Genomic DNA, 15,424 nt, shown 5'->3' with positions numbered 1-15,424 from the left:
CCTACCACCTGAGAATCACAGCAGTGGGAGGGTTTGGAGGGGACCTCCAGAGATCATCGTAGTCCAACACCCCCTGCCAAGCAGGAGCACCCAGGGGAGGCCCCCCAGGGACACACAATGCTTGGCACCGCTGCCGGCCCTGCCACCCGGCTGCTGCGCAGGGGGCTGTGGGCGCTGATGCTGCTCCTGTCCGTGGCCATCTATGGCTCTCACGCCCCTCTGCTCTCCCTCTGCAAGGTGGATGGGGCCATCCCCTTCAGCTCCACAGCTGTGGTGGTCCTGGTGGAGCTGACCAAGCTGCTGGTGTCTCTCCTGCTGCTGCTGCTGGCCCGGGAGCAGCCGCTGCCGGCCGTGTCCTGGCGCCACGTCGCTCCCTTCGCCCTCTCCGCCCTGCTCTACGCCGCCAACAACAACCTGGTGGTCCACATGCAGCTCTTCATGGACCCCAGCACCTTCCAGGTGCTGAGCAACCTGAAGATCCTGAGCACTGCTGTGCTCTACAGCCTGCTGCTGCGCCGGAGGCTGAGCAGCCGCCAGTGGCTGGGGCTGCTGCTGCTGCTGGCCGCTGGTGTCAGCTACAGCTGCGGCGGCCTGTGGGGCCCCGGCAGCCCCTCTGGGACGCAGCTGCACATCACCCTGCAGGGCCTGCTGCTGCTCTCAGCCTACTGCCTGATCTCAGGCCTGTCTGCTGTCTACACAGAAGCCATCCTCAAGGCCCAGGCGCTGCCCCTCAGCCTCCAGAACCTCTTCCTCTACTTCTTCGGGGTGCTGCTCAACCTGCTCGGCTACTTCTGGCAGGGGGCGGAGGGAGGCTTCCTGCAGGGCTTCTCCCCCTGGGTGCTGCTGGTTGTGCTCAGCCAGGCCCTGAACGGGCTGCTGATGTCGGTGGTGATGAAGCACAGCAGCAACATCACTAGGCTCTTCGTCATCTCCTGCTCCATCCTGGCCAACGCCCTCCTCTCCGTGGCCCTCTTCAGCCTGCAGCTCACTCTGCTCTTCTTCGTGGCCATGGCCTGCATCGGCCTCGCCGTGCACCTCTACTATGGCCTCCCCTAGCTGCTGCCTTCCTGCCCTGCCTGCTCCAGGGCAGCCTCTTCTCGTGCCTCAGGGGGTGGCAGTGCTGGGCCTGCAGCAGTGCTGGTGCCAGCAGCCTCCCTGCCCAGCTCTTTGTGGGGCCTTGGTGCTGGGGCCTCCCCCAGTACAGCCACCCACAACCAGCAGGGAGCTCTGCAGCAGCAGTGCCAAGGGGGCAGTGTGCTGTCCCAGTTCCCAGGGTGGGCAGCTGTGGCCTCAGCCTGGAGGGAGGGGTGCTGAGCACCTTGTTTGTGTGGTGTGTCAGGATGCTTCCTCCCACAGAGCACCCCTGACTCGTGCCGTGGGGGCCAGCTCTGCCCAGCTGTGTGCCCAGCTCTGCCTGATGTGCCACTCTTCCATCCTGGGGATGGTGCTCCCCCAGCTGTCCTCATAGAGCTGCCTGGAGAACCTCACACTGTGGCCAGAGGCAGCTTCCCAGCCTGGCCCCAGCCACTGGCTGTAGGGCTGCTGCTGTCCCTGGGCCCTGGTTGCCCTTCTGGGGGGTTGGTGACATCGCACTGAGGGTGGGGAGAGGGGGGAGCTCTGCCACCTGCTCCCCAGAAGGGAGATGGTATCCCATGTTTGTGCCCACACTGGTGAGCTGTGGGCACTGATGGCTCTGCCCAGGATTAGTAAAGCTGTGGTTTAGCAGCAGCTGTCTGTTTGTTCTCCCTGGGAGGGGGTCTGTGAGTCTGTCCTGGAGAAGGCATTCACATGTCTGTCCTCCCTGGGGGCAGGGAGCTGCTTAGCCTGGCAGAGGTTGGGGCACATCCAGGCCTGGTGCCAGTGGCTGAAGAGGTGACACTCACTTTATTGCACCTGGCAGCAGCTGAGGGGCCACCACCTCTCCCACCCTACCCACTGCTGCAGCAGGTGCCCAGCAGCAGAGCAGGGCCTTCCCTGGGGGTGGCAAAGGGGTGAAGCCTCCTCCCTGGGGACAGATTTCTGTGAGGAGCAGCACCCAGCAGCCAGGCCGTGGGGCCTTGCCCTGGCTGGTCTCTAGCATCAGGGCTGGTGGCTCAGTGCAGGGAGGGAGGTGGAACAGAGAATCCCAGACTGGGTTGAGTGGAAAGGGTCCTTTGAACATCATCTTGACCTCTGCAGCCAGCAGGGACATCCCCAACCAGAGCAGGTTGCTCAGAGCCCCAAACAACCTCACCTGGCATGATTCCAGCCATGGGGCATCCTCCACCCCTCTGGACAGCCTGGGCCAGGCTCTCTCTGCTCTGCATCAAACATTTCTCCCTCTTTTGGCTCAAACCTTCCCCCCCTGTTCTGCCCCAACAGATCCTGCTCCAAACTCTGGCCCCAGCTTTCTTAGAGACCCCTTTGGGCACTGAGAAGCTACCAGAAGGTCTGCTAGGGCCTCCTCCAGCTTTGAGGTGCCAGGACCCCCAAGCTGCCTGCCAGGACCCCCAAACTGCCTGCCAGGATCCCCATGCTGCCCGCCAGAGCCCCCATGCTGCCCGCCAGGACCCCCAAGCTGCCTGCCAGGGCCCCTGTCCATTCTCCTGCCCAGCCTAGGGCAGCTGCCTCAGGGTGTCTGTGTGGTGGCATCAGCCGGGCAGCTGGCAGCCCTCTGCCGCTGGCAGTGCCTGGCAAGATTCATGGTGTCCTGCAGCAGCTCCTGGTGGCAGTGCCCCAGGGCCTCCCTCTGCTCTTCTGCCAGCCGTTGCTGCTGCTCCTGAAGCACCTGCAGGGATGCCCAGGGCTGCCTGGCACGGCTCCAGCTGCTAGGAGGTGCCCAGCCCCTCGCTGCCCACCTGTGTCTGCTGGAGGTGGCTCTGCAGCAAGGCCTTCAGGTGGCACTCGGCTGCCTCCTGCTGCCTGCTGCCCCCAGCCTCACTCACCCCCAGGGCAGCCACCTCCTGCTGCCAGCGAGCTGTGTCCTGCTGCAGGGAACAAGGACAGGGCAGCTCGGGGGTGCCCTCTGCCCCCGGGGGTGCCCTGGAGGAGGAGAGCTCACAGCCCAGGGCGCTGGGCTCTCTTCCTGTGCCCACCTTGCTGCTGGCCTCCTGGGCTGGCACTGCCCCGTGCTCCAGCTGGCTCTGCAGGAGCAGGCAGTGCCAAGCCCGCAGCTGCTGCTTCTGTGCCTTGGCCAGGGCGAGCTGCACCTCCAGGGATGGGCACGGCAGGCACCGGCTCCCTGCCTGGCACAAGCAGAGCAGGCCTGGGCAGCACCTGGGGGACTCACTGGAGGCCCTGGGCGCTGCTCCTGCCCGGGAGCAGCAGCAGGGAGCCGGTGGGGTCTCACTCACCGTGCCAGCCCCGGGCAGTGGCCCTGGCTGTGCTGCTTTGCTTGGCAAGGGCTGCTCCAGCTGCCCCTGCCCTGCGCTGGCTGGCGCTCGGCTGCCCTCTCCCCGGCTGCTGGCGCTGTGCCCTGCTCCTGCGTGGGGAGAGGAGGAGCATGAGGAGGTGTGGCTGGGAACAGCAGGTCAGGGGGAGAGGGAGGGAAGCCTCTCCCAGCCCCGGCAGATCCTTTTCCCACCGCGGGAAGCGATGCTCTGCGCCCACTTCTCAGCCACCCAGGCGTGGGCCCCAGCCCTGTGCCCCTGCCCTGTCCCTCTTGGCTCCAGGCTGGCACCGGGCAGGGTTTGTGTCCCGGGCTGCTGGTCCTGCACTGTGTAGACCTGGGCCTGTGAGAGCAGGAGGAGATGCTGTGGGGATGCAGCCAGGGGCCAGGGCTTCTCCTGCAGCTGGCATGGCCCTGGGTGAAGAGGCTGTGGCCAGCCCCATGCCCACCTTAGCCCCGGGCTGCTGCAGCTGCCTTGCCCTGAGCGCCTCAGCTGCTGCCTGCTTCTTCTCCCACCTTTGGCTCTTCAGCACCTGGAGGAGGAGGCTGAGGGTCCCTTCTGTGCTGCTGGAGACCTCCAGCCATGGCACAGCTCCAGGGACACATCCCACCCCCCCCCACCTCCTCCGACTTGGGGGGGAAGTGTCGGTGCCATCCGGTCCCGTCTGATGGGCAGGAGCATTGCCTCACCTTCAGCTCCCTCAGGGCTCTCCGCAGCTGTGCCAGGGCCACCTCCTGCTGGGGGCCAGCAGCCGCAGCCAGCAGCTCCCTGCGCAGCCCTCGCAGCTCCCCGCGCCGCGCCGCCAGCTCCTGCGCAGGGTCCCAGGCGGTGGCCGAGACGCTCTTGGCCAAGCCCTTCACTCGCTCGGCCACCCCCAGGGCTGCCAGCAGCTCCTCTCTGGAGGTATCTGCGGGAGGAACGAGCCCCGGGCTGGGGCCACCAGCGTGGGGACATCCTGATGGTGGGCACAGGGGCAGGGCTGAAGGGGAGGAGTGGAGCCCCTGCCTGGCTGCCAGTGCCTGTGGATGGCCAGGGACCGAGTGCCAGGTGTGGGGAGGCACTGGGGGGAACCTCAGGGAGGGGACAGCCCAGAGTGGTGTCCCAGAGCAGGGGTACCTGGCAGTGTCACCCAGAGCAGCAGCAGGGTCAGGCTGTTCCCCTCCAGGAGCTGTTCCACCAGCCAGGGCAGGCAGCAGGCAGCAGGAGCCCTGTGTGTGGGGTGAGAGAGCCCTGGGAGAGGATGGGGCTGGGACCCACCCCTGGGCAGGCCAAACCCTGTCCCACAGGGGCCCACGGAGGGGTTGGCCACGCTGGGAGCAAGCTCCTGTCCCCAGGGGTGGGTGGCAGCCCCTTGGCTCCCAGGGACAGGCTCCTGCTGAGGCTTCAGGATCCCTCCTGCTTCACCTCTGGGCACCAAGTCATGGACCCAGGGCCTGGGTGGGTTGGAAGGGACCTTAAAGCTCAGCCAGTGCCACCCCCCTGCCAGGGCAGGGACACCTCCCACCAGCCCAGCTTGCTCAAGGCCTCATCCAGCCTGGTCCTGAACACCTCCAGGCAGGAGGCAGCCACAGCCTCCCTGAGCAACCTGTGCCAGTGTCTCCCCAGCCTCACTCTCAACAATTTCTTCATCACCACTCTCACTCTCCCCTCTCCCAGCTCAAAGCCATTGTCCCTCCTCCTGTCACTCCCAGCCCTTGTCCAAAGTCCCTCCCCAGCTCTCCTGGAGCCCCTTCAGGCACTGGAAGGCTGCTCTGAGGTCTGCCTGGAGTCTTCTCCTCTCCAGGCTGCACAGCCCCAACTCTCCCAGCCTGGCCCCACAGGGGAGGCTCTCCAGCCTCTGACCATCTTGGTGGCCTCCTCTGGACCTGCTCCAACAGCTCCATGTGCCCCTGAGCTCAGGGGGTGCCAGGGAGGGGACATGGCTCAGCCCCAGCAGGGAGCTGCAGCCTGGTACGTACGGCTCAGGGCAGGGCCCGGCGGTGCCAGGAGCTGCCAGGATCCTGAGGGCTGAGCGCTGCTGCCGGCCCCCTGCCAGCTGCCGCTCCAGGGTGAGGGTGAAGAGGCTGCTGGCACTGGGGAGAGGCCAGCATGGCAGCGGTGCTGAGCAGTGCCCACAGCCAGCCCCAGCGCCCCACGGCCCCGCAGGGCATCCCCCACATCCCTCACCCCTGCCCGGCCAAGTGCCCTTCTGCGGGGGGCTGCTGTGCTCACCCCTCGGGCAGTGCCACCATGGCAGCCAGCCCTGTGCTGTAGATGCTGATGGCAGCCTGGGCACTGGGCACAGGGATCTCTGTGGCCTCCTCCACCATCCTGAAAGCAGAGGGAGAGAAGAGTGTGGGAGCAGGGCCATGCCCCCCGACATGCCTGGGCTCCCTGGGCATGTCCCTGGCCATCCTCTGGCTGGGCACCTGCTCCTTGCCCAGCTCTGTGCCCAGTGCTAGGGTACCAGTGCCCCAGGAGGGGTACAAGCCCAACCCAGGGCACTGGGTACCTACAGGCCCAGGGGGCTGACATCCATCACTTGCAGGGCTCGGCCGTCGGGGCAGAGCAGGTCCCAGGCTTTGTCGTGGGCACAGAGCTGGAAGAGGGCACAGAGAGGGGGCACTGCTGGCACCTCGGGGCTCCCCCTGGCCAAGCACAGGGAAGGGCTGAGCAGGGAAAGGTCTCAGGGCTGTTCCCAGCTCCTCCAGCCCTAGGGCCAGGCAAAGGCAGAGCCCTGGCAATGCCCAAGGCCCGTGTGGAGCTTGGCAGGGCACCCTGGAGCCAACGAGCAAGGTCCAGCCTGGGGGCTCCTGTGCCAACCAAGGGAGGGCCAGAGTGTGCCAGCAGTCTGGAGGGACACTGAGGCCACAGGGAGCAGTGGCTGGCAGGAAATGCCCAGCCAGGAAGTGCTGGAGAGCTGCCCTGTGCCCACCTGGCTGCAGGAATTCCCACCCCTGGCGAGCCCTGCAAGGAGCTGGAGCAAGGCTGGGACCTGAGGGGCCTCAGCCCCTGTCCCCCTCAGGGGTAGGGCAGTAGGTGCCAGCCCTGGGGCAGTGTCTGCCCCTTGGCACAGCAGGGTGTGCCCCCCACCCCCAGGGCACCCTGGCCAGCCCTGGCCTGCCCTACCTGGACCAGGCTGACAGTCTGCAGGCTCTGCTCATCCCCCCCCAGGGCCTCCAGCTGCTGGAAGATGGTGCTGATCACCTGGGGACAAGCCAGGCAGGCTCCAGGAGCCACCTGAGCCCAGCCCTGAGCCGTGCCAGCCACACTGGGCACAGCTGAGCAAGCCCAGATCCCCTCTGCCTGCTGCCGTGCCCTGTGCCCTACCTGCCAGGCGATGCTCTGGAAGGACAGCTGGCAGGGGGGGCCGTGGGGGTGCCACAGCAGCAGGGACATGCTGTAGCCAAGGGGAACCAGGGCCAGCTGGGGCCTTGCCAGCTCCAGCACCTGCTCCTGGGAGGAGACACAGCCAGCAGAGCCAGCATGGCATGGCATGGCATGGCATGGCATGGCATGGCATGGCACAGCCAGCACAGTGCAGATGGCCCAGCACAGAGGACACTGGCATGGATCAGCCAGCACAGCACAGCCAGCATGGCACAGCTGGCACAGCATGGGTAGCCCAATGTGGATGGCACAGGGTAGATGCAGAGCATGTGCATGGCATGGCACAGCATGGCATGGCACAGTAATGCACTGCATGCCAGAGAGAGCAGGACAGGGGCAGTAAAGCACAGACAGGACAGCACAGGACAGCAGAGCACAGCATGGCACAGTATGGCATAGCATGGCACAGCATGGCACAGTAATGCACGGCATGGTACAGTATGTCACAGCATGGCACAGCAGGTCCCAGCACCCAAGAGGAAACAGGCAAGGGCTGAGAGACACCACCAGAACCCTTCTGTGCCCAGCACTGCAGGTGGTGCCCAATGCCCCCAGGACCACACCTGGGTGCCCCAGCCCACAGCCAGCATGTCAGGGGACAAGGGTGCCAGAGGAGGACGTGGGCATCACCATACCTGCCCTGCATCCAAGCAGAAGATGCCATCCACAGTCAGGCAGCTGCCCTGGCATGAGAGAGGGTTCAGCTTCCCCCCCACCCCCCATCCTAGTATGACCAGTGCAGGGTAAAGGGCACACTGGGATGGAGGTGGCAGGGGTGGCATGGAGGGCCTGGCACAGACAGGGGTGAGGGGGAGAGCCTCCCCTTTGGTGACCGCCAGGAACCCCCCACAAGAGTGGCCCACAGCAGGGGTAGGATCAGCCCAAGCCCTCAGCACCCAGCAGGATCCCAGGGTGGCAGGGGGCTGGGACAGAGCCCCCTGCTCCCCTCTGGGTGCCCAGCACCCCCTTGGTGCCCAGGTCCCTGCCATGCTCACCTGGGACTGCTTCCCAGCACAGAGGAGCTGCAGGGGGTCTGTGCCACTCTGCCCCAGCCCTGCGAACACCCAGTGGGGGGTGCTGGGGGGGGTACCCCTGCCCCAGCTCTGCCCCCCACACACAGCCCGGGGCCAGCTCCCAGGGCTCCCCAGCACCCCCTGTGACCACAGCCAGCAGAGCCACCGGGGGGGGAGGGCACTGCTGCCCAGCACAGGCCCACCAGGCGAGCAGAGCCCTGGTGCCACCCTGGCTGTGGCCAGCCTGGTGCCCTGCTGTGGGGCTCGGGCTGAAGGCACCAGGCTGGGGAAGGTGTCCTGGGCTCCATCTCTACCTGCAGCCTGCTGGAGTCCCACAGCTGCTCCTGCACAGATGCCCTGCAGGGACACCAGGCAGAGGGACCCTGAGCCAGGGCCTGCCCCACACACCCAGCACCCACCCGGGGCAGGATGAGCCCTGGGGAGCTGGGCAGTGCCTGGCGGTGCCACAGAGAAGGCAGGGCACAGATCCCTCCAAACCACCCTCTGGTGTCCCCCACGGTGGCACCCACCTGCCCAGGGTCCATGGCCAGCTGAGGAGCAGCAGCTGGAGAGGTGTTGGCCAGGGCAGGGGATGGGGTTACAGGAGGGGGGATCCTGTTCCCCTGCATTATTCATGGGTGCTGGGCATGGCTGGGCAGAGCTGGGCACAGCCTGGTGCCAGCAGAGTCTGGAGGCTGAGCCCTGCTGGCCATGGAGGCAAGGGGGTGCCTGGAGCCACTCACCCCCCACAGCTCCTGGCTCCAAGGGGGACATCTCTGCAGCATTCCAAGGGAGCTGAGGGAACCTGAACCATGGTGAAGAGATGAGGAGCAGGCCCAAGGCACAGAGTGACCTTTATTGGAGCTCAGTCATGCCAGGACAGCACCAAGGGAAAGGCTGAAGCTGAGGACCCCTCTGCTCTGGGGGACAGGAGAGGGGTCCCAGGCCAGCCCCTGCCCCTTGCACTTGGTCAGGACACAATGAGGAGATGCAGAGGTGTCCCCCATCTGCCACCACCCCACCGTGCCCTGAGCTGCCCTGGGCTCAGCCCCTGCCTGCCCAAACTTCCTCAGGCCAGGCTGGGTGTGAGCTGCCCTCACCAATGGAGCAGAGCAGGGCTGGGTGCTGCTGAGGGAAGGACACTGCTTGGATTCTGGGACTCAGGGATTTATCCTTCCTCATCCACCAGGCAGCAGCTGCTGCTCCCTGTGCCCAGGTCCAGATGGTCACAAGGCTGAGCACCAAGGCCTGGGTGCAGACCCTTGGGGTACAGGAGGCAGAGCTGGGCTGAGCCTTTGCTAGCACCCAGCTGAGCACCAAGGTCCTTTGCTCAGCCTCCTGCCTTCCGTGGTGCTGGTCCTGTGCTGGGCCACAGCTCAGAGCCAGCCTCACAGCCAGAGCCTGAGCTCAGCGGAGAGGCTGCGGAGGCCACCAGGAAGGTTGTGCTGGGGAGCCACAGGGCTGTGAGGTGGGAGGGGAGCTCTGGGTGGGGACCAGCCGTGGGCCTTGGGGCAGTTGAGCACTGCCTGCAGTGCTGCAGACGTGGTGGAGCTGGAGCCCTCTTGTTGAGGGCAGAAGACATCCCAGGGGCAACGCAGGCACCTTGAGCAGTTGGGGTTGGCCACAAAGAAAACCTCTCTGGTCAGATCATGGCAAGGGACTCTGCCTGAGGGGTTCCCCAAAGCTTGGGCAGGCAAAGCCACAGCCACTGTGGGACCATCACAGCCTGGCCTGGCTGGGAGAGACCTCTGCGGTGGTAAGGCCATGACACATGGCCCAGTACAGATCCAGACAGGCCTCAAGATGTCCAGACAGGTCCTTTCTGTCCCCTCCTTCCTGCCACAGCAACAGGGCAAGGAGGGAAAAGGAACAAAGGGGCCAGGCCCTTGCCTGTCTGGTAAACAAGATGCCAGCTGGGGTCAGACCACGAAAGCTGCCCCAGATACGAGGTCCTGGCCTCTGCCTTTGATGGTCATAGCCTGGCAGAAGGCTTTGCCATTGGGTGGCTCCATGTTAGCTTTAGTGCCCATTGGACCAAGTGACCTCTGGCATTTTGTATGTATGCAAGTGGCTGGGGAGCCTGGGGGCTTGCTCAGATCCACCTTGCTCAGATCCACCTTGCTCAGATCAGTCTTGCTCAGATCCACCTTGCTCAGATCCACCTCGCTCAGATCCCCTTGCTCAGATCCACCTTGCTCAGATCAGTCTTGCTCAGATCCACCTTGCTCAGATCCCCTTGCTCAGATCAGCCTTGCTCAGATCCCCTTGCTCAGATCAGCCTTGCTCAGATCCCCTTGCTCAGATCCCCTTGCTCAGATCACCTTGCTCAGATCCCCTTGCTCAGATCCACCTTGCTCAGATCCCCTGCTCAGATCCCCTTGCTCAGATCCACCTTGCTCAGATCCACCTTGCTCAGATCCACCTTGCCCAGATCCCCTTGCCCAGATCCACCTTGCTCAGATCCCCTCGCTCAGATCCACCTCGCTCAGATCCACCTTGCTCAGATCCACCTTGCTCAGATCCCCTTGCTCAGATCCCCTTGCTCAGATCCACCTTGCTCAGATCCACCTTGCTCAGATCCACCTCGCTCAGATCCACCTTGCTCAGATCCACCTTGCTCAGATCCACCTCGCTCAGATCCCCTTGCTCAGATCCCCTTGCTCAGATCCACCTTGCTCAGATCCCCTTGCTCAGATCCACCTTGCTCAGATCCCCTTGCTCAGATCCACCTCACTCAGATCCACCTTGCTCAGATCCACCTTGCCCAGATCCATCTTGCCCAGATCCACCTTGTTCAGATCTGCCTTGCCTTGCTCAGATCCCCTTGCTCAGATCCCCTTGCCCAGATCCACCTTGCTCAGATCCACCTTGCTCAGATCCCCTTGCTCAGATCCCCTTGCTCAGATCCCCCTCGCTCAGATCCACCTTGCTCAGATCCCCTTGCTCAGATCCACCTCGCTCAGATCCACCTCGCTCAGATCCCCTTGCTCAGATCCACCTTGCCCAGATCCACCTTGCTCAGATCCACCTTGCCCAGATCCACCTTGCTCAGATCCACCTTGCTCAGATCCACCTTGCCCAGATCCACCTTGCTCAGATCCACCTTGCTCAGATCCCCTTGCTCAGATCCACCTCGCTCAGATCCCCCTTGCTCAGATCCCCTTGCTCAGATCCACCTTGCTCAGATCCCCTTGCTCAGATCCCCTCGCTCAGATCCCCTTGCTCAGATCCACCTTGCTCAGATCCACCTTGCTCAGATCCCCCTTGCTCAGATCCCCTTGCTCAGATCCACCTTGTTCAGATCCCCTTGCTCAGATCCACCTTGCTCAGATCCACCTTGCCCAAATCCTCCTTGCTCAGCTCTGCCTTGCTCAAGCCTTGCTCACCTCTGCTGAAGCCTCTCCTCACTTCCAGCCTTGTCGTCTCCAGTGTCCTGCCTTGCTTCCAGTGCCTGCTCCAGAGCCCTGGGATAAAGCCTGAGCCTGGAACTGGATTACAAACTGACAGTTTCTGGAGCCTGTCAGCAGAGAGAGCAAGCTAGGGACCACCTCCAAATTCCCACTGTAATCCTCGTGAGTAAATCCTGGCCTGCTCAGATCTTCCTAAGGGTTATTGGTTGGCCTTTGGTTTATAAGTGGGTGAAGCTATTTGTGTCATAGCTTTTTCCAGTCTCTGAACTCTCTAAATTGTGTAAAATTGCCATAAGCATCCTGGAAGAATTCATGACCCAATAGAGCCTGTAAATAATTCTGTCAGTTTTGTACAGAGCTTTGGGGAAAATAAAAATAACTAGATTTTATAATTCCTGCCTCGTTAATTTAACCCAAAACTAATACAAACTCAAGAGTCCAACCACAACCCAGCACCTTCCTGTGCACAACTCACTCCCTGAGCTCCTCACCCAAACCTCTTCTAAACCCCCCCCAGGGATGCTGACTCCAGCAGCATGGCCAGGGGACACCAAGACAGCCCCTCCCCAGCACTGGGGGGCGTCCTTTGTGCCTCGCCGCGGAGCTGCTGGCCTGGGGGCAGCCCTGGTGGGGCTGTTCCCAGGTCAGGCTGTGCGGCAGGGCAGGCTGAGCCCAGCCCTGGCTCTGAGCAGGCAGCCGGCGGCGGCGGCGCCGAGCAGGGCGAGGATGAGGCAGGGAGGGACAATGACCGCAGCAGGGTGACACCGCAGCACCGACACCGGCACGGCCGCCACCGGCGTGCCCTGGTAGCCAGGCGGGGCCTGGCACACGTAGTCCTGGGGCCAGCCCTGCCCGAGCTGCCCCCTGCCCGCCAGCACCTGCAGCCCCCCGGCGCTGGAGCAGGAGCAGTCGTAGGGGTTGCCAGGGGCTGCCACCTCCCGCAGCTGCTTCACCTCGTCCCAGGGCAGCTCCCGCAGCCAGTTATTGCCCAGGGTCAGGGTGTCCAGCATGGGGCACTGCCCGAGCGGGGGCGCAGCCTGCAGCAGGTTGTGGCTCAGGAAGAGCTTCTTCAGGGAGCCGAGGGAGAGGTCTACGGCACGGAGGTGGTTGTAGCTCATGTCCAGCACCTCCAGGCTGCGAGGCAGAGCTGTGGGGACTTCGTCCAAGCCAGTGCTGGACAAGTTAAAGCTTCGGAGGGACAGTGGCCACTGGCAGGAGGAGGTCGGGGCTGTCAGCAACTTGTTGTGGCTCAGATCCAGGTGCTGGAGCTCGGGCAGCAGCTGCAGGCTCTGGCAGACAGCGTGGTAGGACCTGAGGTGGTTGTGCCGCAGGCTCAGTGCCTGGAGCCGAGGGAAAGCTCCCGGGCAGAAGGCAGACCCCAGGCTCTCGTCCCCGAGGCTGTTGTGCGCCACGTCCAGCGAGCGCAGGGCTGTGAAGAGGCTGCCGACGGCACAGGGCAGGCTGGCGACGCTGCAGCCGGTGACAGACAGCTCCTGCAGCGCCCCCAGCCAGCGGCTCAGGCTCCGCAGGTCCTGCTCCCGGCCCGCCAGCGGCGCGGAGCTCACCTGGTGGAAGCGCAGGGACAGGATGGGCAGCTCCCAGCCGGCCATTTGCTGCCAGTCGCCCTGCCCCTCGAAAGTGCAGCGCTCAAACGCCAGCTCCTGCACCTGGGTATAGGAGAAGAACCTGAGGACTCGGGCAAGGAGTACCTCGGGCACCAGGAGATCCCCAAAAACGATTTTCCTGATGCCCAGGGAGCTCAGTGTGTCAATGATGGAGGGGTCCAGGTCTGTGATGGGGAGGCCCACGTATCTCTGCAGCTCTCCCCCCCAGAACTCCACCACAGTGGCTGGGAGGCACTGGATGATGCTGCCTGAGCTCTCCTCAGACAGGTTGTAGCAGGTGCAGTGCTCCTGGGTGCGGTTGAAGAAACATCTGCCCTCTGCCTGCAGCAGCCCCAGCAGCAGCAGCACAGCCACCTGCATGCTGAGCAGCCTGGAAACCAAAAGATCAGAGAGTCACAGAGTGGGAGGGATTGGAAGGGACCTCCAGAGGTCATCCAGCCCAACCCCCTGCCAGAGCAGGGTCACCCAGGGCAGGGCACACAGAACACAGCCAGGTGGGGCTTGAAGCTCTCCAGAGAAGGAGACTCCACAACCTCTCTGGGCAGCCTGCTCCATGGCTCCAGCAGCCTCACACCAAAGAAGTTTCTCCTCATGGTGAGTTGGAACCTCCTGGGTTCCAGCTTGTGCCCATTGCTCTTTGTCCTGTCACTGGGTACCACCAAACAGAGCCTGGCACCTTCATCCTGACCCCCAGCCCTCAGCTATTGATAGACCTTGATCAGATCCCCTCAGCCTTCTCTTCTCCAGACTGAACAACCCCAGGGCTCAGCCTTTCTTCACAGCAGAGATGTTCAGTCCCTTCATCATCCTCACAGCCTCCACTGGACTCTCTCCAGCAGCTCTCTGTCTCTCTTGACCTGGGGAGCCCAGAACTGGACACAGGATTGCAGCTGTGGTCTCAGCAGGGCAGAGCTGAGGAGCAGCAGAACCTCCCCAGCCCTGCTGGCCACACTTTGCTTGCTGCCCCCCAGGATGCCCTTGGCCCTCTTGGCCACAGGGGCACATTGCTGTGCCGTCATCAATGGTGAGAGGCAGCAGCACTCCTGTGGCAGCTGAAGGGACCTGCTGGAGGGTGGCTCAGGCAGGTTCAGCCTGGACACAGCTCTGCCCTCATCCCTCCTGCCCAAACACCTTTCACATGGGCACCACCCCAGCAGCACCCATCTGGCTGCTCAGCCATGACAAACACCAGGCAGACACCCAAGGGCTGTGCCACCTTGGCAGGGAATTGGTGGCACTGGGCTCACCCCACCCCAAAGTGTCAGCAGGGCAGGGCAGCTGCTGGGCTCTGTGCTTTCACGGCTTGACAGGCTGCATGGTGTTGGAAGGGAGCCTCCAAGCTCACTTTGCCCCACCCCCTGCAGGCAGCAGGGACACCTCCAACCAGAGCAGGCTGCCCAGGGACACAGCCAGGCTGAGCTTGGATGTATGCAGGGCTAGGACCTCACCCACCTCTGGGCAGCCTGTTCCAGTGTCTCCCCACCCTCACTGTGCAGAACTTCCTCCTGATGTCCAACCCAAATCTGCCCTGCTCCAGTTTCAAACCACTGCCCTCGTCCTGTCACCCCAACCCCTTTCAAACAGTCCCTCCCCAGCCTTCCTGTAGGTCCACTTCAGACATTGAAACGCAGCTCCAAGGTCTCCCACCTGGGTCCTGTCCCTGAGGAAGTCCCAGGCGCCAGGAGACACCAGACAAGGTGAGTCTGAGCCAGGCTGAGCTTCTGAGCAGAGGCTGGGCTCCCTCTGTGCACCTCTGCAGTCCTCGCTGCAGTCTGGGGCAGGAAACGGCAACACAGACAGGGCCATGCTTGTCCTTTGTCTCCTCCAGACCTGGCTCTAGGTTGTCCTTTCTGTCCCCCCCCAGACCTGGCTCTAGGTTGTCCTTTCTGTCCCCACAGACCTGGCTCTAGATTGTCCTTTCTGTCCCCCCCCAGACCTGGCTCTAGGTTGTCCTTTCTGTCCCCACAGACCTGGCTCTAGGTTGTCCTTTCTGTCACCCCCAGACCTGGTTGTCCTTTCTGTCCCCACAGACCTGGCTCTAGGTTGTCCTTTCTGTCCCCACAGACCTGGCTCTAGGTTGTCCTTTCTGTCACCCCCAGACCTGGTTGTCCTTTCTGTCCCCCAGTGCCTTGCTTCACCACCAGCCTGCAAGGAGCCCCTCAGAGGGCCATGTGAGGCTCTGCAGAGTTCCCTCTCAGCACCCAGCTTTGCTGCCCAGCTGCTGGCAGGGCACAGATGAGCTGCTGCCAGTCTGTGCTGACTCAGCTGTCCCAGCACCCAGCTGGGCTGGTGGCTAGGAGCTGCTGGGGGTCTGCAGCCCAACCTCCTGCTTCCAGCAGCTCTGCTGCCAGCCCCTGCCCCCAGCAGCCACAGCTTTGCTCTGCCCCTGTCTCCAAACCCTGCCAGGAGCTCTCCTACCTCTCTGTGCTGCCGTGGGGCTGCTCCATCCTCCTGGGGAGAGGCTCTGCTCCAAGTCCCCTCTCTGGAGGGGCAGCTCCAAACGGGGCTGGTGTGGCTAGGGGCCAGTGACTCACCAGCCAGCTCACACTGGGACCTTCCTTCTCCCCACTGCTGCTTCCTCGAGCTGCTGCCAAACCCCAGGCTGAGGTGCCAAGGGCTGAGCTCTGCTGCCTCGGAGC

At 63.6% G+C, this 15,424-nt stretch overlaps 2 protein-coding genes across 2 annotated transcripts; one reads left to right on the top strand and one right to left on the bottom strand.

The window, feature by feature from the left end:
- Positions 1–117: 117 nt before the first annotated feature.
- On the top strand, positions 118–1,056 carry LOC128972896 (probable UDP-sugar transporter protein SLC35A4). Its single transcript, XM_054389019.1, has one exon. The coding sequence runs from the start codon at positions 118–120 to the stop codon at positions 1,054–1,056; it is 939 nt and encodes a 312-aa protein (XP_054244994.1).
- A 2,453-nt stretch (positions 1,057–3,509) lies between these two features.
- LOC128972895 (uncharacterized) lies at positions 3,510–13,145 on the bottom strand. The gene is made up of 8 exons (XM_054389018.1): positions 11,844–13,145; positions 6,678–6,803; positions 6,477–6,554; positions 5,864–5,946; positions 5,580–5,678; positions 5,327–5,440; positions 4,058–4,298; positions 3,510–3,710 (listed from the first exon to the last, which is right to left on the bottom strand). Exons 1-8 carry the CDS (start codon positions 13,143–13,145, stop codon positions 3,510–3,512), a joined length of 2,244 nt encoding a protein of 747 aa, XP_054244993.1.
- Positions 13,146–15,424: the final 2,279 nt, after the last annotated feature.

Source organism: Indicator indicator, chromosome 18 (assembly GCF_027791375.1).
Source record: "Indicator indicator isolate 239-I01 chromosome 18, UM_Iind_1.1, whole genome shotgun sequence".
Classification (NCBI taxonomy): Eukaryota; Metazoa; Chordata; class Aves; order Piciformes; family Indicatoridae; genus Indicator; species Indicator indicator.
The sequence above is the reverse complement of the archived record's forward strand: the minus strand, read 5'-3'. Positions and strand labels throughout refer to the sequence as shown.